Source organism: Leucoraja erinacea, chromosome 22 (genome assembly GCF_028641065.1).
Source record: "Leucoraja erinacea ecotype New England chromosome 22, Leri_hhj_1, whole genome shotgun sequence".
Taxonomy (NCBI): Eukaryota; Metazoa; Chordata; class Chondrichthyes; order Rajiformes; family Rajidae; genus Leucoraja; species Leucoraja erinaceus.
The window spans coordinates 24,038,156-24,061,905 of record NC_073398.1 but is presented as its reverse complement, the minus strand read 5'-3'; the positions used below and the strand labels follow the sequence as shown (position 1 = coordinate 24,061,905).

At 38.4% G+C, this 23,750-nt stretch overlaps 1 protein-coding gene across 1 annotated transcript in view; it reads left to right on the top strand.

Annotated features, from left to right (window-relative positions):
• The window catches only part of orc5 (origin recognition complex, subunit 5), a 47,249-nt gene extending 26,205 nt beyond the window's left edge, over positions 1-21,044 (top strand). The window contains 2 exon segments of the mRNA XM_055653205.1: positions 15,900-16,012; positions 20,487-21,044. Coding sequence (XP_055509180.1) covers positions 15,900-16,012; positions 20,487-20,532 — 159 coding nt within the window. The 3' untranslated portion in view covers positions 20,533-21,044.
• The last annotated feature ends 2,706 nt before the right edge of the window (positions 21,045-23,750 follow it).

Genomic DNA, 23,750 nt, shown 5'->3' with positions numbered 1-23,750 from the left:
GGCCTCAATAGGCTCGACTATGGGTGGACATGGGGATGGGGACTGGACTTTGTGCCTTCCCTCATAATGGGGAACCATTGTGGGGGAATGTTTTTATGTTTAAATTTCTTTATTATTGTTATGTTGTATTCTTTTTAATGTGCTGCAATGGCAATCTGCATTTCACTACACCAATTGGTGTATGTGACAAATAAAGAACCTTTGAACCTTTGATGATAATTAAGATGACACCTATTAATTGAAAGCCCTCCCAGCAAAGACAATTGCTTGGATCTTGGACAAATACAGAACCATGTTAGTATCATAAACAATATGTTTACTAAATTTCCGCAGTGGAAGAGCCAGTTTCCTGGTCCATCGTCTTCCCACACCAACCTTCTTTCCTGTCAGAAATAGCCTGCTTTGTAAAATGAGGATCCTGTCTGTGGTGAAAAAGGGAGGAAAGTATATTGTGAATTTAAAAAGGTGACAAAGAGATACAACTAATTAAATTAGTAGGCAAATGGCATACAATGTGGGAAAATATGGTTATTCATTTTGTTAGGAATAATTTTTTAAAGGACATTATGCAGAACACTTAGATGCCGAAGGTACGGGTTGTCCTGGTGCATGGTGGGCAAAGTATATAATAGAGCAAGTACAGTATTTCCCAGCAATGAAGACTCACCTGCATCAAAGACGCACCCCCATTTTGAGTTGCTAAATTTTGAAAAAAGGCTGGCAGGACATAGAATTTCTAACGCTCAATAAAATATAAATAAATAAAGTAATAATTCAATTTGCCCAAGGCTTTCAGATCTCCTCCATTCTGAATGCCTGAATGGGTGGGGGGTGGAGGGTGACGGCAGGTGGAGAGACAGTGGGGAAAAACGGGAGCACACCGGACAAGTTGAATCAGTTGTGATCTTATTGAATGACTATACTAGTTCAAGGGACCAATTCATAGGAAGGGTTCCTTTCACAGCGTGTGGGGAGTCTGGCCCGGGTAAGCACGGGCAGGAGCATTGAGAAGGAGGGGGTTGGGGATCATGCCAGCAACTCACTCACTCACCGCTGCCGGGCGCGGAGCCACTGCATTGTGACCGGGGAGGGAAGTAGCTCGGGTGGCTGCGAGCGGCCACCATTCCTTAAATTCCGACTGCCGCCGGGAGCAGGACATGGCCTCACTAGAGCGGAGCAGGTTCAACGGGCGATGGAGCTTACTCCTGTGTCAGCGCGAGTAACCTTAATTGGTCCCTTGATCGCGCTGACACAGGAGTAAGCTCCACCGCTCCACCACCTGTTATCCATCGCCCGCTGACCCGCTCCGCTCTTGAGCTGGTCCCCTCACTGTCCGGTCTTCATTGAAAGACACGGACCGGGCAGTGAATGCCATGCTGTGTCACTCAGCGCAGCAAGTGAGGCCATGTCCTGCTCCCGGCGGCAGTCGGGATTTAAGGAATGGCAGCTGCTTGCAGCCACATGAGCTACTTCCCTCCCCGGCCAAAATGCGGTGGCTCCGCTCCCGGAGCGCCGTGGCAGCGGTGAGTGAGTTGCTGGCATGATCCCCGAACCCCTCCTTCTCAATGCTCCTGCCCGTGCTGACCCGGGGCAGAATCCCCACACGCTGTGAAAGGAACCCCCCCCCCCCCCCCCCCCCCCCCCCCCCCCCAGCGGTGCTGTCCTTTTACAGCCACTTCCCATCAGCTGCCAGCAATGAGGGATAGACTTCTCTATCCCTCAGTACAGCAACATCGTTCTTGATGTTGCTGTACTGAGGTATAGCCAAGTCCATCTTTCTTGGCTAACAACCTAACCTTCGTCCTCCAAGACGCATGTAAATTTTCATGCCTTATTTTTGGGTAAAAAATAGCATAATCATTGCCGGGAAATACGGGTAAATAGGAAGCTAATAGAATGTCACTGTTCATTGCAAGAGGAAATGAATGCAAAACCAAGAAATTTGCACTTAAGTTTTGCATAGGGCATTGGTGAGTTTATGTCTGAAGTTTGATGTATAGTGCTCATTTCCTTATTTAAGGATATATATATAAATGCTTTGAAAGCAGTTTGCATTAGCTTTGCAAGGCTAATAGCTGGAGTGGGTGGGTTGTCTTCTAAGGAAAGAATGGACCTACAGGGTTAGGCTTGCATCTGTTGGGAGTGAGGGACACCTTGATTTAAATTAAGACCTCGAGTGGTCTTGACAGTGGATGTGGAGACAATATTTTCTTTTGGGGGAGAATCTAAATCAGGTACCGGCGACTGAATTGTCTTCAGTTGTCTCCGACGGTCGTAGCTTGTCGCTGGTGGACGAAGGTTGACTTTGGTTGTCGTAGGTTGTGCCTAGGTTGTTGTAGGTTTGGTCGTAGGTGGACGTCCTAATGGGTCGCCAGTAGCTTGCCGTAGCTTGACGTCGACTAGGTGGTAGGTTGTTGTAGCTTGTTGTAGACATTGTCGGAAAGGGGGTCCAGTTGCCTGTTTTTCGGCGACCTGCTACGACTATGACAGTCGCCGGCAGTCACCTAAAAAATCACCTAAGTGGGACAGGCCCTTTACATTTCCAATGAATTGTCCTCTTGGTCATATGTGGTCCAGTTTTCACATCCATATGACGTTCAGGTAAAACGGTCTTATTATTTTAGTTGTTATATGAGGCTTTTAATTTTTCATTATCTTATTTGAGACAATATTCAATACTCAGTTATTGCACTGGGTGGCAGCATTGTGCTAAGCTTTGCTTAGTTAAATATTGTCAGCTATTGGAACGGAATATTGTTCAGGAGTAATTGAGATATTTAATTTGAGAATGTGTTCACTGCAAAGCTGTGTCACTGACCTCGGTCAATTTTCCAAAATCAAATGACAGCAATTTGACATTTAGAGCTCCTACTATATAAATACCTGCAGTCAAGATGAGGTACCCAGGTCAGTGCTACCATTGGTTCCTTTCCTTTATTTTTTATCATTGTGCTCACATCACTTCACTAAAAATTCCCCGAGTTAGACGTTTAATAGCTAGACGTTTTATAGTCTAGGGTTCAACTCTTTTTTTTAAATGTTTTCGGAGATCACGTTACAATCTCCACATAGCTTCATCATGTGTATCTCCGTTGACCATAAGTATGGCCTCCTCAAAATTGTTTTTTTTATTGCTAAATATTATTGCTAAAATATTGAAATCCTGGATGTATGCTTTTATACATCCCAATATTTAAAATATATTATACTCAGAAAGCACCGCATATTTAAAGTATATTTGATGTAGTTACCTTTTCCTGATTGATCCAGTTTAAAAGTATGTATATAATGTCTGAAATTATATTGTCATTCAGTTGAAAAATTGAATATTTTAAATCATGCATTTCAAACCAATCATTGCAATTGTTGCTAAATAGTGTACCTGTAATGCTTTTTAGAAGTAAGAGCAAACCGGAAATTTGGAGAAGCCCACCAAGGTGACGAGTTGTTACCGCAGGCTGGAATGGGCCAGTGTTGTAATAAGATATGGTTTGAGCCAAGTGTATGGAAAGAGCTGGGGGAAGGTGCAGCATGGAAAATAGAATCAGATTAAGAAAGGACTGAAAATAAGTGGGCTAGGAATTGGGATTGAATGATAACTTTTCTGCAACTAGTAAGGGGGTGGGAATAGATATATTGGAGAGAAGGAGCTTCCAAGCCTGAGATTGTATTGAAGGTTGACAGTTAAACCTGTGTAGATTTGTTCTCGGGCCATCAGCTTGCCGACACATTTGTGCCTGTTGCATTGTGATAGATGCTGTGCTACTTGAATTGAAATGTGGTTGTTCGTTAAGAATATTAGGCTTTAGAAGAAAGAGGTGTGAATGTGGACTAGATTTACAATTGATTGATGTGTTCTGCATGAAATCATGCAGGATATCGTCCCTTTGTTTATTTTATTGAACACAAATCACAATGCAGGCTTGGCCTCAAATTTAATCTTTTCTATTTGGCAATCACTCCACTAGGTGTCACAGTCCATCACATTTTCTTATGAACGGTAAAATATCAATATTAGAGTTTGAAGTCAAGGGCTCTGGATTTTTATATAATATTTTGAAATGCTGGCTTTATATCTCACTGCATCCCTGATTTTGTAATTTATAATACTATAATGCTGTGGTTTGCATAATTACTGTATTTCATTGTAGTTTTCACTCTGCAGCACTAGTTATCAGTGTGAATTTTCAAATTTACGGACAGATGAAAACCGCGTAGCCCATCGGGTCTTTGTAGCTTCACAGCATAGCAATTTCATCCATCCTATTTCCCCATCCCTTTTCCCTTGTGGCCCTGCAATTTATTCTCTTTCAAAAGCCCATCAAGAACGTAGTAATGGACCAAGTGCACAAAGCAGAAATATTTCTCTCTTTCCTACATTCTTGGAAACTAATAAGAATTATTTCATAAACATCATTCTGAAAATAAACTTGTATCACTCGGGTTTTAAATTACAATTTCCTGTCTTGCCCAGTTTTATTTTTAAAACAATGTTGCTGTCTTGAGTTTAAAATTATCAGTTGGTAATTCTCAAACTTGCAATTATTGTGACAAGAACACAAGCACCAATTTAAATGAGAACAAAAACCCAACTGTAAAAAAAAGTTTATCTTTATGTTTCGTCTCCATTTCAGTCATCTATGGCCAATACAAGGTATAAACTGGTCTTCTGTGCTGATGAACTACTGCAGACATAATGGAATCAAAGCTCGAGGATTTCACTGCAACATGTCTCCTTTAAATAACAATAGGCACCAGTTTTCTCTCTGAAGAAGTGTCCTAGCCGGAAACGTCATCTGTTCATTTCCTCCAGAGATGCCTGACCGGTTGAATTTCTCCAGCACTATTTTTTGTTTAAGCATCTGCAGTTTCTTGTGTTCTCACTTTATTGCTCCACTGGAAAATCTCCTCAAAGTATGCCTACTCTGACATAATTCCTCAGTCTTAAAAGGGTCCCGATCTGAAACATCGTCTGTCGATTCCCTCCACAGCTGCCGCCTAACCTGCTGAGTACCTCCAGCACTTTGGTTTCTGCTCAAGATTCCTGCATTTGCAGTTCCTTGTGCACCAGTTTATTAGTCCTTGATGGCATGTGCCACTATATTCTGGGCTCTTTAATCAGAGAGGATGACTTCACAATTCCAGAAGTTGACTGTGACCAAGACATTATCTTACAGGTGTACCTGTTTTACTTTGTAAAAGTCGTTAGCAAAGACTTGTTTGATTTTTGCACCCCAAGATCATCAGATTCAGGAGTGTGTTTCCATATGGAATTATTATCTGGTTTAATAAAACTCCATTAACAATTGCTTTGTTTATTTGCTAAAATGAGCAGTGAACCTGCAGATGATTTCTCTTAACTGTGCATAGAATCAACTTGCTAGTGACAAATAATCCATCTTCTGGAATAATTTATTCAAAATATCTTGGGTATAAGCAAGCAGATTTGGTACAAATGTACATATTGTCTTATAACTCGGTTAAATGCTGATCTGAAATTTGTTAAACTTTTATGTTTTACTGTACTCCAAAATTAAAATTCATCATCAGCTATTTAACATTGCAGAGCTAAAAATACTTGAATTGAAGTTGTAACTTAAAAAAATCTTTGAATCAGTGTGATTAACAACCTTGTTTTCCCAAAATGTATGTTCCTTTTAACTATTGGAATAAACTATCATTCCAATTTTATGTTGCTGTGGCCACTCTTTTAATCCCGAGTTCCAGCAATGCACCCCAGCCTCTCAATCTTCCATAATAAAAATGTTGTTTTCTCTTTATGCTCAATCTCTGTAGTTTGAAGCCTTTGATATAGTCCAAATGAATATATTTGATGTGCCTTCTCTGGTACCCGGAAGATAAATATATTAGTTTTCCTGAGCACCCTTCCTATCATCACTTTAATGCATTGTCTCTCAATACTTGGCTGACAGGACATAATCAACTTGAAGCTCAGCGTTTGTATCCCAGTGGATTTGGTGTTGCTTATTCATGACCAGTGATCTGTGGAGCAGTGGGCCATCTGCTTCAAGTTCTCTGGGGCAAAGGTGTATCGGGCCTCCAAACTTCTACTGCTGGTACATTTATCAGTAAATGTATTGTTTTCAACAAAATATGACAGTAGGTACAGTTACTCCAGCTGATGTTTATACTGCTTTAGACTTAATCTGTTTTCTAGATAATGGTAATGCATTTCCACTGATAATATTTTACAGACTCCAGACACAGTGTTTGGCATTGACGGGAGAGTACACTCTTGCTATAGGCAGACCACTGCGCAGTGAGGTTTGGTACTTCTCAAATATCTTCCTGAAAATGCTTGGGTGAATCAGACGAGCTCATATGCATGAGAGCTTCTCTTAGTTTAACATATTGAGTATATTCAGCTCAAAATCGAAAGCAGTTGAAAAATCTTCAGCAAAAAATGAAATCTATTTTTTGAATAACTACATTCTCTGAAATTAACCAACATCCAGGTGTTAGGCTTACCTTTACAGCTTTACTTAAATATTTATGTTAGTCTATTTCCTTTCTTTATTGGTTGATGTTAATCTATCTTTGACAATTGCTGTTAATGGATGTCTTGGATCGGGTCAAGAATTAGATTTAGGATGCTTTTGGATTTGTAGTGCCTTGACAATGTCCATGCTAACAAAAGAGATTTTTGGTAAGATGTATTAACAATGTTGGAACGAGTGATTGAAATTGAAGTGAAGCAGTACAGTGGAGAGAAACGTGCCTGGAAGGATAATGTTGGTTCCTGTTACTCAGCCTTTGCAGAATATGACCAAGGCAATTGTGAAGTGAAAAGTCATATTTATGCATGGTAGTTAATAAGGAGGCTGTTTAAATACAGGTTGCTGCCACGTAGTGGGAATATTGTGTTCCTAGAAAAGGGACCATATCGCAGTTTTCTACAGCACCGAGCCATTTTCTCTGTGCATGCATTAGGAAACACGAGATGAGAAAAATTATGTTGATTTTTTTAAAAAATGTTCACACAAATTCTGTACTTCATATTCCTGGTTAGTGATTGGTAAGGGTTAATTTCTGTAGTCCAAATAGCCATAATAAGGCAGGGGGCTCTATATGGGGCAATAATTGGGAGTGAAGTGATCAAATATGTTTATTTGACAACAGGTGCAGCAGGTTTTGGAATTAGTTTTATATTATCATTTTAATAGATTATGCATTATAAGTAAAAGTATGTTTATGTGGTGAGATTTGGTTCTTAAATCATCCAAACCACCTTTGACATACGATTTATACCAAGCAAGGGAAGCTATAGGTATGAATTTGTCCATATCTCTGCTTTATTAAACATGGATTTCTGAGGTATTTGTGATAGCAGAAATAAACTTTGGCTTATAGGCTCAATCTTCATGGTATATTAATCTAGCTCAGTTATGAATAAGTCGCAAGCTGTATATCTGCCGCATTAACTTGAATTAGCATTTATAAAAATGAAACAATAGTTTTATATGGTTCATTTATATGTATCTGGTTTGAAGAATGGTTCAAATTAGCACGTATTCCTATTTTATAGAACAATTTCCTTTGTCAATTTTGATTATATGGAATTGAAATCTTTGTGTGCCTTGATAATCTCTAATTAAAATAAATCTGTGGTTAATTGGCCAAGAAAGGTATTCATGATTATTGCAAAGATTTGGAGTTGTTTCCCCCCCCCCCCCCCCCCCCCCCCCCCCCCCCTTTGCTGAGGAATAAGTGTTTTTTTCAGAGACATTCCAGCTATAATGGTCAGTGATTAATGGGACTTTAAAAGGCAATGACATTGGTATTTACAATGATTATAAAAGTGACATAATTGTGACTATTTATCACCATGTCAGCTTTTACAGTTGGGTCAAGGTTTCTAAAATCTGTGTCCTCTGTTAAAAAATGGAATGAAAATTGTTCAGTTTCTTTGGCATTTCATCACACTTCAGCAGGAGTTTATCATCTTTATCTCATAGCGACCATCTCCCTACTTTGATTCTCTTATCCATACTGATCGATTTCAAGATCAGTTTATTGTCACATGTACCAATTAAGGTACAGTGAAATCTGAGTTACCATACAGCCACACTAAGTGAAAAGCAACAAGACACACAGCCACATAAAATAAAAGTTAACATAAACATCCACTACAGCGGCTCCCCACATTCCTCACTGTGATGGAAGATAATAAAGTCCAATCTTCTCCCTCTTTATTCTACTGCGGTCGGGGCTGTCGAACCATCCGCATTTAGGGTCATCAAAGCTCCTGCAGCCGGTGATCTGAAGCCCTTGCTTTGGGGTGATCGAAATTTCCTCGTTGGGATGATTGAAACTCTCCGTGGCTTGGAACTCCCGAATCGGTCTCTAACCAGGGAACGCAGGCTCTACGATGTTAAAAGTCCACAGGCCCGTGGTTGGAGCTCTCCACAATCGATCCCCGGCAAAGGGATCGCAAACTGCACAACAATAAGTCCATGCTGCACCCACGGTTGAAGCGCCGGGTCTGTCACCAGGAACAGCAGCGCCACTCTACGATTGAAATAGAGTCAAGATGGTAGGAGTGAAATGAGAGTGTGGCCAGGATGGTGTGAGTGCTTAATGATACTGGTTGCCTTTTTAAGGCAGCACTTCCTATAGATGTCTTTCATGGGGTGGAGGCCAGTACCTATGACGGACAGGGCAGTGCTCACCACTTTTGTAATATCATTTATTCCAGGATATTTGCATTGTGGAATCATGCTGTGATGCAACCAGTCATTATGCTCTCTATCATACACATGTGGAAGTTTGAGTGTATTCATCAACATACCGATTCTCCTCAATCTGCTAAGGAAGTAAAGGTGTTGATAGTTTTCCTTATGATTGCTTCAATGTGCATAGGCTAGTATTTAGTGCCCAACCCTGATAATCATGGTGGTGGATAATCTTGTACAATTACAATCTTTTGTACAGTGAAGTTCCTCCCAAAATACTGTTCGCAAGTGAAGAATATTTGTGATTTGGAGATTATGTCAGAAATAAGGACATTTCTTTAATAGATTTCTGACTTTCATTTATACCCTGTAAGAATAAAATGTTGTGTTCTCATTTTATTTCTTCCCATTTATCTAAGGAAACACAGACTGTTTTCTTAGTGGAATCAGCTATGCTAAACCCTGTGATTAACTCTGTACCAATATTTATTTATTCTATCCGCTATCTAATCTTGCATTTTGTTTGGGTTGCACGTTTTATCATTTTGTTACCACATGGCTTTTATCTAAAGTGGAAATGAACATGATTACCTTCACAGTTTTACAAAGTGTTTTATTTTTATGACATTTGCTTGCTCAGCTTCATTAGCCAGCACCTTGTCAATCAGGCAAAAGCGGGTGCTGGAAATATAAACTAAAACAAGAAAATGCTCAAAATATTCAGCAGGCATAGCAAACATAGTTAATGTTTTGTGGTGATAATGTTTCATTAGAATCAGCCAAAGGTTGAAAAATAGTTTGTTGAATTGCAGAGAAGAGAGATGATTGGAAGAGGGATGCTTCTAATAGAGTGGAGACCAAGAGAAAAGGGAGAAGCAGATTGGTGTTGATAGAGAGAGGGTGACAAAGGTGAGATAATGCAATTATACTGTCTAGAGGAGGGTGTGAAAAGTGGAATGAAATCAGGATGGAGCAATATTGAAATTCAGTAAATCTGAAATGTCAAGGGTAATGTGTTTGTATTAAAATAATAGTTTTGTACATGAATTAAATTATTTTAATATTGGAAACAATTTGAGGAGTTATATGTCTCTCTTCACATTGTGTTTTTGATTTTTGTTTTTGGACTGAATTCTGTTTTTAATTTGTGTTTCTGTGATGTCTTTATTATTTATTTTATTCTGATTATATGTTTATATTCCTGTTAACCTATGTAAGGTGTCCTTGAGATGTCTGAAAGGCTCCCAATAAATAAAATTTATTATTATTATTATTATTATTAGGGAGGGAGGGAGGGTGATGGGTGGGGCTGACAGTATCTGATTTGGCAAGCCATATTTATTGTGGGATATTTACCAGAAAATTCTGATGTCTGTTTTTGGAGACACTTAAGACAATTTGAGGCTTTATATGTAAAAAATAATGTCCTGATTAGACAATACATTAGCAGAACAATGTTTAAAACACCAATTATAGAGAACAATGAAAGGGATTGTTATTTGCTTATAAAGAGCACTACCTGCGCGCCCTGTTTTAGTTGACAATTGGGTCACTGTAAACGACACAAGTTGACTCTTTACATTACATTGATGCATGTATTTCCAAAGATTTTATGGAATAGATAAATTACTTAATATAATACATAATATTAAAATCAAAACGTAGATAATCTACTTAAAATGACAAGGATGGTCAGAAATGCATTTGAGAATATCTCCGTAAATTAAGAAGTAGAAACAAGGAACAGGAGATGCTGCTTTACACAAAAAGACACAGTGCTGGAGTAACTCAGCGGGTCAGGCAGCATCTCTGGAGAACGAGCATAGGTGATGTTTTGGGTTGGTATCCCCCCAATTCTATCCATGTTCTCCAGAGATGCTACCTGATCCGCTGAGTAGCTCCAGCACTTTTGTGTCCTTCTCAGTAAATTAACTCCTACAGCACATTTCATACAGTAGAGGTAAGCTTCAACTTCACCCCCTGGGTATAATCTGGATCACCCGTCTATTCTAATATCTACCACATTTCGTGATGCTGCATTTGTGATATTCCAGAAATAACATTTGTTACTGTAATTTTGTCTTTGAGTCCTAACAAAGTTGTTTGTGCAATGATTTTATATTTTTATCCTATATTATCTAAATGTTTTGTAATTTGTTAGAAAAAATCTGGTCAATATTTGTATTTTTTCCGAGTAGTTATTTTAATATTTGAGATATATACAGAAAATGGGGCTAAGTTACTGTGCAGACAGCAACTTTTTAAGTAGTAATGTCCCGTAGAGAGATCTACTAAGATAACTGACTTCATTTAGAGACCAGCTTTAAGTTATTTCCTTTTTCTTACTTCATGGCATCTGCCATTAATTTAATGCCTACAAATAAGGGTCTGTGTAGTCGTGAACTCTGCAGTGCGGCTAACAAAAAATATAATTCCAAAACTAGAATTTTGTTAGTTGCCTACAGTTTTTGTTACTTCTATCCTCTCGGTTGATGATATCCCATGATACAATCCATTTTTTTTTTTTACATTACAGTACTTGTAACCGCTAAAACTCATGCATGTTTTGTTGTTTGCAGTTCCTGTAATTCGTCATCAATAAATCACAATTGCTTAACAAAACATTTATTCACTTATTCTAATTAATACTGTTCCGTGCTCTTCATCTTTTTAAAAAAAATGATGCTAATTTCTTTACAATGTTAGTTCATTCCATATTTTTTTTCTAACAGTGATGTGGAATTCTCACTGCTGCCGCAATGAGCAAGATTCGGTGTAAAGGGAATTTCATTTTAATTAAAATTAAAAATTAAATGTCATCCTTCAAAGATACAAATTCCAAATATTGGCTTCTTTGCTTTCCTCCTCCAAATCCTCATCAAACTGGATTGGCATGGATTTAAATTCAGCATAATCTGTTGATTAACTTTTCAACAGCTCTTTAATATCCTGATCACTGGGGCGCTGTGTCATATTGAAGCGCATTATGTTTGTGAACTATGATCAAATGCAGATCGGAGCAGAGTAGATAATCCTTGCCTGGATGACACTGAAATTCAAGGATGATTATGAATTTTATGACAAAAATTTTATAACAAAACATTCCTCTTTCAACATCATGTCAAATGTTTCCAAAGTAACATGTAATATTTTCAAAGAGCATTTCAAAGAATGCTCAGAGTACCAAACTTCTCATTTAAAATGTAGATCATAAGGGAGGAAAAGCAATAAAATCAGGTTTTCCATTTGCTAATTATGCTCCTTGTATTTGCATTGCACCTTTGACATTAGTAAAACCTACCAAAACAATTAGTAACCATGGTCTGTTAAAAATTGATGCTGAATCCAGCATGTCGCTTTTGGAATAGATGGTCACAATCTTTGACCATCAAAGTAAGGCTTTGATGATTATCTTAAAGGATGTTATATCAGTAGGGAATTCTAGGGTAGACACAAAATGTTGGAGTAACTCAGAGGGACAGGCTGCATCTCTGGATAGAAGGAATGTGTGATGTTTCTAGACCCTTCTTCAATCCTATGGCTTAGGAATAAAGTAGATGAACACATGATCATTAATGCTACAGTAACTAAATGGATACAGGAGATGACAAGTATGGAGGACCTCAGAGATGTTTGTAGGCATGGTAAAGATTACTAGATGGATGACGGGATGTTGTTAAAGGATTAGAAAACTGATGCACAATTTTAGAATTAGACACGATGAACCAGGAGGCCTTGTAAGTCACATGCATAAGGATGAGGGGTGAGTAGGATTTGATGCATATTAACACAACAGCATTAAATGAGCAAATGTTTATGTGAAGCAGAAAATACGGGTGCCAAGTAAATGAGTAATTCTAGAAGTAGAAATGTGGGCAATATTGTATTAGCAGTTAGCTTTGGTAGAGTTGGGTCAGGAACTTGAACAAAAAAAGCTCCTCTGCCCACAGCCTATTCAGATTTAAAAACCTAATGTGATATTAATGTAACGCATGGGTCTGGATTTAGGGTTTGCAGTGGGAAGAGAAGAGCCGACCTCCATTTAATTGCATGGCTGATAAGATGCTAAAGATGTTTTTTAGATGTTATGCATTTCATGACAAAGTAGGAAATTCCAAATGTTTTCTGTGAAAGAAAGTGGTTTAATTACCTTATTTACTTCAGCATTCTTGTCTAGTAGAATTCTTTACTTGTTACTTGTAAGTATAAATTGAAATATCTGTTAAAATAGTCACCAGTGGTTTAAGGATACAACTTGAAGTGTTTCAGTATTGAAGGACCTTTTAATGTGCCAAATCGACAACTATTCAGTCCCTTACTTGTTCCACACTTCAATTAGACCACAAAGAACCTGCACTTCCATTTACATACATTTGACCCATAATGTGCTCATCAATGAAAAAGACATCAAGCTCCACACCTGAAATTCAGGTGACTACTGTCTTTTGGGGAAGAGGTTTTTTTTGTTTTTTTTTGCAACCTTAGAATTTTGAAAATCGTGGGACTACTGAAAGCCACAAAATATATTTACTAGGATGGATGAAGAGAATTAGAGAATTAGCAACATTGCAGGGGGGTGCGCCCCAGTATTAAAATTGGAGTTGGACTCTCCAATTGGGATGAACACTTTCCCCAAATGTGGTGGAAATTTGCAACTTACTATCCTATTTGGAGCTGGGTCTGGTAATTGTTTCCAAGCTGGAGATGAATAAAAGGTGGTTTATATTAAACGGTTGCAATTTAGAGAATATAAAATGTAGCATTTAAATGAGAATAGATTAACAAATACTGTGGTATAATCAGAAATAACAGGTTTTTGCTAAGTACTACACCATTTTCTAAAAATATAGTCTTGGTAAGATACCTTTTGTAAAGCATATATACAGTGGATTGATCTGCAGTGCATGTCATTGGCCAGTGAGCGAATAGTGTGCCTATAGTTTTTCAAATTCAAGTAATTTTCCAGTTTTCCGAAGACATTTTTAAGTTGCCTTTTGAGTTGAGCAAAGTAATATCTATCTATCATATACTTATTAAAACTCTGATCTTGTACGTGTGTGTATATGTGTGTGTGTGTGTGTGTGTGTGTGTGTGTATATGTGTGTTTATATGTGGATGTCTTTACATCTTCGCAAAAACACTACGCGGTAACGATTACATTTTTACATATTCTGATTGACATTTTTCCTATGAGACAGAGACCATCTTCACTGAACATTTTATGCTTTATTTCTCGACCTATTACTGTTTAAAAGGAAGTAAGAAGATTTTTTAAAAAATCAAATGACTTTGAATTTAAAACGACCAGCTTCAACTGATGACCTCACAATGGCCCGGCTAGCAGTGACGACACTGGAACACTGAACTATTCACCTCACAGGAGGGGAAGGGCGAATTGCTATTGCAACACGCAGGTGAAGTGCAATTGGAATTTGTTTTAAGTTCACTGCTCAGGGAGGCAGGGAAGTGCTGGAATCTTACGTTCGGGAACGGCTTGGAGGACCTCGCCTCCCGTGGGGGCTACGGGTAGGGAACGGACGCGATGGGGGAGCAGATAGGGGGTGGGGAGGAGGGGGATAGAGGGAGAGGATGGGGTAGGGAGGGGAGAGGAGGGGGTAGGGAGGGGAGAGGGGTTATGGAGGGAGGGAATGACAGGGTAGGGGAAAGTAGTGGTGAGGGAAGGAGTGGGGGAGGGGAGGAGGAGGAGAGGGGAAAGAAGAGGGAGGGTGTGGAGGAGGGGGACGGAGTGCTGGGGATGAGAGGGAATGGAGGAGGATAGGGTAGGAAGAGGGATGGCAAGGCGCAGTTAGGGAGGGCTGCCGTGACTCGCGTCACAATGGGGATCTCTGGCGTCACAAAGGGAACCCGTCGATCGTGCCTGCGCAGTTGTGGGCTATGGGTGAGTGGTGGAATATTGTGTTGGGGGAACGGGGCCCAACGAGTCCCACTAGGTCTAGTAGATCTTTAAAAGTTTGCAACATTTATTACCACTCTGTAGTAAGATGCAATATTTTTATTAATTCAGAGTTCTAAGTTTAGTGTTTATTGAAATGGATAATTCTTTAGATTGGCAAATTTAAATGAAGCACTGAAACTTCTCTTTTTGCTACAATTGGCTGCAATTCGGGTTTTATATCAGCATGTGTGTTTGTATCATCGCCAATGCTTTTCCTGCCAGCAGATGATCCACGTTATCCAGTACTGCTTCAATTTACGATAGGCTTGGCTTGGTTCATGTTTCTGATCAAATAGCCATAACTACAAATTAATTATTTCCTCGCCCCCATCCTTCCCATGTTTCCACTGTACATGAGCTTGTTATGGCCAAAAACTTAAATGAACGGAACTGAATTGCAAATGGTGAGTGGAAAGAAATGGCAGTGGAAAAAAACTTTTATGGGTAATAGAAGACTGTCCCAATTGAAGAACAGCTGCTCATTTCAAAGATACTTGTAAGAAGACATGTTTCCCCTGGTGTCATTAATTGCCTAATTGTGGATGTCTTTTCATGCACAAATAAAGAAAATAAAAGAAAATTGACAATTGCAGTGCTGGAGGATTGATTTGAGACATGTACCACATGGATAGCAGCTACGTCTCAAAACACAGCAGTCTCACTGTTGAATCAGAATGCTAACGGTTTATGTTATGACTTTAGTGCCATGATCACATAATCCACATTCACATGTCTGTACAGTGCTGATGGCATATTGTAGTGGTGGTGGTAAGTTTTATTTTCTAACCCTTAAAAATGACTCTATGCTACAGTGATCTTTAACTTGATTTCTTACTATGTAAAGTGAATCAATTATGACATTTTTAGTATTAAAAAAAAGACTATTTGAGAACTTGAGCAATGAGGTGTAGATGAATTGCAACAAACTCAGAGAATCAAAGTAAACAGAGGACGAACAATGGAGGAGTGAATGCAGTCTGGTAATGCATCATTGTTTGTCAGTCCATAATAGACAGAATGGAATTTGCTTATGATTACTTGACATGCCCTTTTCTAGATTGGCCCTACAATTACTTAGTCAATTGAGAGCCCTAATTTGATGGTAGTAATTGTTGTAAATTATTACAAATTATGTTAATTGAATAATGTAAGCATTTGAGTGCTTCATTTTGTATTTTAACTTGCTTCAAGTTGTGCAATAATGTTGAATGTAATTAAAATGTTGTCCACATTTTTGCTTGCACCTTCAGATCACTACCCTGGTGGCACTTCAACTATTGACCCAAGTTGGACATGATGATCAGCTGGATGGGCCCAAGTATAAATGCACAGCAAGTCTTGATTTCATCAGAGCAATTGCCAGGTATGCAATGTTGTTTTCCATTGCTGAAGCATAAAGATTTAAAAGAAAACTATGGATCATGCCTAGACAAGATACAATAGTGTATAACGGCTTTAAAAGCAAAAGGAGATACTAATCGGGTTAGATAACATCTGTGGAGAGGAGAATAGCTAATATTTCAGGCCAATTACTTTTCATGAGGAAAAAGATAAGTTAGAAACCTAGTTGCAGAGAAGAGCGAGAAATGTAGAGAACAAAATGAATATTTGATATTGGGCGATAGGGAGAATCTCAAGACTGATCATCAAGAACATACAGCTGAATGAAGAGACCAGCTGTACGCCCACCCACCCCATCAGGCATCTGCTGCTGCTGCATCTGACAAAGAGTTTGTGGTTCACACTTTGGCCTCATCATTTACTTTGATCACCATTTAATTAGAATGAAATCGTCAGCCTGGAAAACTGACACGAAGAAGTACTGCTGTTTCTTGAGATTACTTTAGACTTCGCAGGAACAGTGTGAGAGATCAGAACAGAAATGGTTTGGAGAATTAAAGTGATGGGCAACTGGAAACAAGATCACGCCTGCACGTGGAATAGAGGTGTTCAGCAAAATAGTCACAATCTGCTTTTGATTTCTCCAGTGTAGAGGACACCGCATTGTAAGCTCTAAATGTAGTCACTGAATTGGAAGATGTACATGTAAATTACTGTGCCACTTGGAAGTAATGTGTTGGGTCCCTGGATGATGAAAAAGGAAAGGGAAAAAGATCATGTGTTACATATTTTGCTGATGTATGGGAAGATGCTGTTGTGATAAGCGCTGGCTGTTGGTGGAGATGGAAGAGAGAATCAGTGGATCATGGAGTGATTGCTTCGTTGAAGTGCTCGGAGGGGAAGAAGTGTCTTGTGGCATCTTGATTCATTAAATTTCAGGGAATGATATGTTGAATGTAAAAGCTGGTGAATGGGAAGGCAAGGATCAGGGAACCCTTATCCTTTCTCATGGAAGGGGAAGGTCTGTGGGCGTAAGTTGCAAATGAAGCAGATGTAATTGGGAGCCATGCCAACTTTGGAGCAAAAGCCACAGTAAAGGAAAGAAGAAGATATCTTGGGTATGTTTTTTTGGAGTCCCCACAGGATTCAGGGAGGGGAGGAGGTATGATCAAGAGAGGTGTGGGAGTTTTTGGGCATGCATGAATATTGGGTTTAAAGATTGTACGCATGTAGCTGTTTGACTTAAACTCACAAACGATTTTGTAATAAATACATAACAAAAACTACACGTGGCATTTTGGAACATATTAAAAATATATATTTGATGCTCCCAGTAAGGTTTCTGCTTATGCTGAGCACATTGCATGCTAAAGTAGGAGGTGATGCTATACTTTGATACCTTGTGTCTACAGTTTTGAAGTCATTTCTGATATCTGTCAGCATTATATGCAATATGTAGGCGGGTATGTTTCGAGCTCTCCTTCCCCCAAAATGGAACATGGATAGAGTTCCCCTGGTGCTCGCCTTTCACCACATCAGCCTCTTCCAGCATATCATTCTCCGACATTTCAATCACCTCTAATGTGACATTAACTAGACTCTTAACGAGTCACATCTTCCCATCCCCATCTCTTTCCACCTTCTTCAAAGACCATTCCCTCCACAACACCTTCGTTCACTCATTCATTCCCACTCAAACCATCCCTTCCCCAGGTACTTTCCACTGCAACCGCAGCAGATGTAACATCTATCTCTATATCTCTCTTGCCCAGCAGTGCTTCTGGGTGAGACGAAGGTTCATGTGCACCTCCTCTAACCTCATTTACTGTATCTGGTGTTCTTGATGTGACATCCTGTACATTAGTGAGACTAAGCATAGACTGGGTGACAGTTATGCCGAACACCTCCTGGATCTCCATTTGTTAACCATTTAACTCCCCTTCCCATTCCCATACTGACCTTCTGTCCTGGGCCGCCTCCTTTGCCAGAGGGCCACATGCAAACTGGAGGAACAGCGTCTCGTATTCCACTTGGGTGTAGCTTACAACACTATGGTACGAACGTTGATGAAGAAGGTTCTCGATCCAAAACGTCACCCATTCCTTTTCTCCAGAGATTCTGCCTGTTCCACTGAGTTACTCCAGCATTTTGTGTCTATCTTCAGTATGAACATTGAATTCTCCAATTTAGGGTAACTAACAAATTTCTTCCTCTTCTTTCTCCGCCTCCCCATCTCCCCATGTCTCACCTAGACATGGTTATATTTCTCCCCTCTCACTTGCATTCCTTCCTCTAGCTTCACAATTTGCAACTCCTCAATCCTTTTGTCCCACACCTTCTGTCTTTTCATTTCTCGTTTTTGTCCAACCATCTGCCTCTTAAAACCCCACTCACCTATATACATCTGTTACTGAATTCTGACATTAGCACTTGAAATTCTATCCATTGAAGTATTACTCATGCTGAAGAAGGGCCCCGACCTGAAACGTCATCTATCCATGTTCACCAGAGATGCTGCCTGACCCGTTGTGTTACTCCAGCAGTTTTAGCCACTTCCTGGTTCATAATCAGAATTGCTCAGTAACAGATTTTCCAGTCTGATAGTAAGGCAGTTATCGCTCTGTTCTTGCGTGTCCCAGCACCCCTGTAGAATTGTTCATGCCATATATAATCACCACAGGCTTCAGAGTAGAGTCCATAGAAAGTCTGTGGGCCAAGACAACAAATGGCCGATCCCTTTCAGTGACAATTGATTGTTCAGTCTGTTCCATTAACATTGGCATTCCTAATGCTTCCATGGCTGTGAAATATTTAAAGTGCTAATGTCAGAAGCTGTTGACTGATACCTGGTACAAACCTGCCTCGAGAGAACATATAAATATTTACTTGGACTTATCTTGTAAACTGATGGAATGCAAATTGTATTTACATAATGCCCAATTATGGACTTTTTCAAATTTCCTGTAATGTTAATTAATACTAAGTCTAATTAGGTGGTCATGGCTTGATGGGTGAAGCTAAATTTCATGTTGTATCATATTAGAAAAGAGAAATATGGTTCATTTTACCCTTGTAATAGAATTTCCAACTTGTGTGTTTTGGTTGATATTAAGCCTTTGTGTGAAGCAGAAGCATACATTTACATTTTATTTTAAAGTAATATAATCAATTGTTACAAACATTTATTTAATCTCATTTGAATAATGCTCAATAATGGTAATTTCAATGTTTGGCCAACTTTTGCCCTATTCCACGATTGTTCTTTATTAGACCAATAACATAGAAGAAAATGTTTATAAATATTATTCCTATACTTCGATTAGTCATCAGAAAGTGGGTGAGCATTTTCTCAATTGGAAGTTGAAAGAAAAGGGTCGTGATGAATGGAATGTGTACAGTAACACAAATTTTGAAAACTACTTTGAAATGACTGTCGTCATCTACTTTAAGAGATGTTCAAGGCAGAAGACTATATTATCAGTATCTTGAGTATTTGCTAAATAAAATGGACAAATGTGAAAATACCTTTCACTGAGTAGTTGGACATTCTGGATGCAGCACCCTGGAAATCAATTAATCAATTCAAGATCAAGATCAAGATCAAGATACATTTATTTGTCACATGTACCAATTGGTACAGTGAAATGTGTGGTCGCCATACAGCCATACGAATAATAAAGAACACAGAACACGATAGTTTTTAAACACAGACATCCTTGCACAGCGGGATCAAAGTTTCCCACTGTGAGGGAAGGCTCCAACATTCAGTCTTCTCCCTCTGTTCTCCCATGGTCGGGGGGGGGGGGGCGAAATTCCAGGTGTTTAAAATCTTGCTGTTTTATTGATGGAGAATCAGAGCTAAATTGTTAAGTATCTTTTGCAGATATTCTTGAATCAAAATTTTAAAACTTTGTGGTCAGGCAGAGGAAGACATAATTGGCATAGACATTGAAGTGAGTTCTAACCATATTTAACATAGTCATGCGTTTTATCAGAATATAGAAGTTGTGAAGCAGTGTTGCCTAGGGCAGCTTATACTTTGCATCCACAAATTCATCTTGGGACTCCCTACAAGGACATTTGCTGCCTCTTCTTCTTTCAATGCATTTTCTCTCTAGCCCTCTCCCCCAACATTATTCCTTTAATGATCCGTCCCCTCGGAACACTGATCCCATGCTTAGCCAGAATGTCGGCAAGCATACAATTTCTGAAGCTCCCTCTGTGCAGGAGCTGTGGAATATTACTGAGGTGCTTTCATTTAAGGGTGTTGTTCTGAATTGAACATTTGAATAAATAACATTCTGAGTGTTACATGAAGACTATGGATGAAGATGACCGTATAGCTAAAACATAGATCAACTATAAGTAATAATTATGCACAATTTGAGATTTTTAATGCTGGCATGTTTTAATTATTGTAATCAGTGCAGAATTTACAAGATAAATCGTGTGAAATTATGAATTTAATAATCATTTCTTTTTTTCTTTCTTTCTAGGACTGTAAATTTTGATATAGTCAGGTACTTATATGATTTCTTATGAGACCAGATGCACGACCATATGGATACTGTGAGCAATGATCAATGTTTTTACACCAATTCATACTGATCTATCTACTCCACTGATAAGTGACAGAGGCATTTTGGCTCTATTGGATTTGTCCAAGCAGGTGCTGGCACAGTGTGAGATCTGATGAAAATATCTTGATTGGTCAGAATGGATATTTAGATTGAACTATTTACCACGAACTCGTCAGTGTTTTGGAACGATGTGTTAATTATTGACAGCAGGAACTCAACACAATCTGTTCCAATCTAATAACATCATTTTAGCACAAAAGCTGTCAGAAATGTATTTACTTGCAATTATTTTTCCTCCATGTTGTTCTTTCCTTGGAATCGTGTACACATTTATTTGTGGCTAATCTTTCATTTTTAGTTGTCTCCTGTAAATTATACACACCCTACTCCTGGGAGAGTTTGTCATTGTTGTTCATGCTGAGAGCAAATTACTTCTATTTTCTTGACAAAAATAAATAAATATTACTGTCATAATTGTGTCCTCTAGATTTTCATTTTATTCATTGTTTGAAGCGTTAACATAACCAAATGTTTTTTCGTCTTTGACACAGTAAGTTAGTATTTCGCTCATTCAAATACGTTGAATATCCTATAGGAATTCTCTTATTGTCCTAGTCAGTTGCTGCTGATTAATTTGCATTCATCGTGATGGTAAAACGTAAAACCATTTATTTTGTGAATATGACTGACCATATTTTGTGTCATAGTTAATATATAAATGCTAATATATCATCATTTGCAGCAGCTTGAAATATTATACTGCACATGATAGGATATTCCTGCTATTATGTTAAACATCTTGAATGGCCTCCAAGGCAATAACTTGTTTTTTAAGCCAATTCATGCATTGCAGCTGGTACTACTGCTGACAAGGAATTTGAAACGATGCATGCTCGCAGGGGTCATCATGGTGAACACCCATCATGAAGCACCATAGTTTAGTTTCACATAACTAATAACAACAGACATTTCATCTCTGTTGGCTGAGGTTTCCCTGTGTTCTGGCTATCAACAGAACAGTTTGTGCCATATTGATTGCGAATGCAACAGGCAAGCACTTATCAGCGTGCAGGAATTTAACTGCAGTGTGTCCTGACAGACGCTGTAATGCTCTCTATGCTGGAATTCTACTTCATTTTCTTATGTTAACATACTTAATCCAAAGTAACTATGATATCAACCTATATCTTGCTACTAACATAATTTATACCATTCATTGGTGTATTGTTCAACGTGGGATTTTTTTCCAGCCATAACTATTGTGCTTTATACAATGCATAAAGAAAAGTGCATTTAATTCCACACTTAATTCTCCACATTGAATTTATTTCCCATTTTTGTCTCATACATTTGGCAAATGAGAATGCAAAGAAATGCAAACAAATAAGTGACCCGAAGGTGTCTTGTTTGGAAAATTGTTGAAAAAACGCCACACTTTAAATGTCTTTGTTGCTGTGACAAATACAGTACAAGTAATATAGAATTGAATCCATATTTTTTCCCAGAAATGTATAATTTTTGAACCACAATTTCTAATTGTACCATGAACGTTTCCATATTTTTGGTATTGTTACCACATAGTCCCGTAGTTGTGTCAGATGACTAGAGTTGGGCAAAAAAAGTTAAATTGGACGATAAAAGGAAAATAAAAATATATATAATGTTTTATTTCACTTTCTTCATCTTCTCCAGGTCCTTCCAAGGGAACAGCAGGGTTCTGTTCCCGAGAACTGTTCGTAACCTGAACAGTTCGCAAGTGGGAAATGCAGCCACGTACCGCTTTCCCACCAGGCAAAGGTTGCCTTCATCCCAGCAACAGCTGGCAAATCCGCGCTGCTGGTCCCCCAAACACTCCTTCATATGTACAGCTCTGGATAAGTTGACCATCCATAAACTGGAGAGGTCATGTATTTGCCTTGGAAAGTACCTTCCTCGGAGGATTGTCAAAAATAAGTTATTGACACTGGCAAATGCAGAAACGAAAATTGTTAAAGTTGCTTTTGTAAATTAAACACTAAAAGAGTCCATATGCATATCCAGCTGTAAGCCAATTAGTGCTACTAGGAGGTGAATTGACCGTTATTGTTTGCGACCTATAAATGTTGGTCCATAATAAAGTACAAGCAAATTTCCAACTGGACAGTTCTACAGTAAGTGCTGCAGAGTTCAGGATTTCAAATGTAGCGAGTTATTGACATCTATTAAATCTAGTTTTAATTAAACTAAATACTTGGTTTAAGATGAAGGATAATGCGTTTCTTATTTTGTATATTAAGTTACCCCAAAGAAGAGCAAGAAATGTAAGATGTTTCTATTTTACTTTAGTTTTTGGCTATTTGCAAAGTGAAAGATTCAATTATCGAATGTGTTGGAAAATTTCCCAAGGAATGTACATAATATTTACAAGTTTCCATGTATTTAAAATTCTATAGGTCTTTTGAAACTGTGCGCTAATAACTATGCTACAACATATTTAAGATATCTGCATCAACTTGACCTAGCAATATCAAAACATTTTTTAAGTTTCTATAATCTACAACATTTTGGAAGCACTTTTTAAAATCCCATATAATAACTAATTTGACTGAGTCAGAGGTATCAGTTTTCTTCAGGTCAAATGGCAAATTTTCTCTTTGTTTTGAGCCTGTTTGATGAAGCTGTCTGTCACTTGAACTTCAGAAAGCAAAGGTTGTGAACTGTTTAGTTTTCAAATACTAAATCATAACTATTACATGACAACTGTTAATCTTCAGTTGTCTGTAATATTTTTTTGCTGTTTATTTTAAAACTTTTAAATCTTTGCCTATGTTATACCTGAACAAAACCTGGTTTATAGACGGACTCTTTTGTTATTCTTGGTGTTCTGCTTGTAAAATTATTTCTGTGGAATCAAAATCTTTATACATTTTGTCGCCCTCATTGAGAATAATGCTTGCATGAAGATTCTTGCAAGTCCAATTTTTCTGTCAGGCAGTCCTCCAGCAAACATTACAGGTTAGTTGATTTTTTTTTGTTTCCCAGTAGTTGAGTTAAAGTTGCAAGCGGATTTAGACTTTGTGCTGTGTTTACAAGAATTTCAACTTCTACAGATATGCAAAATGTAGCTCTAGAATTCATACTTTGAATACAATAACAGAGCAAACATAAATAAGCAATTTTATTAGGCATTTAAATGTGCAA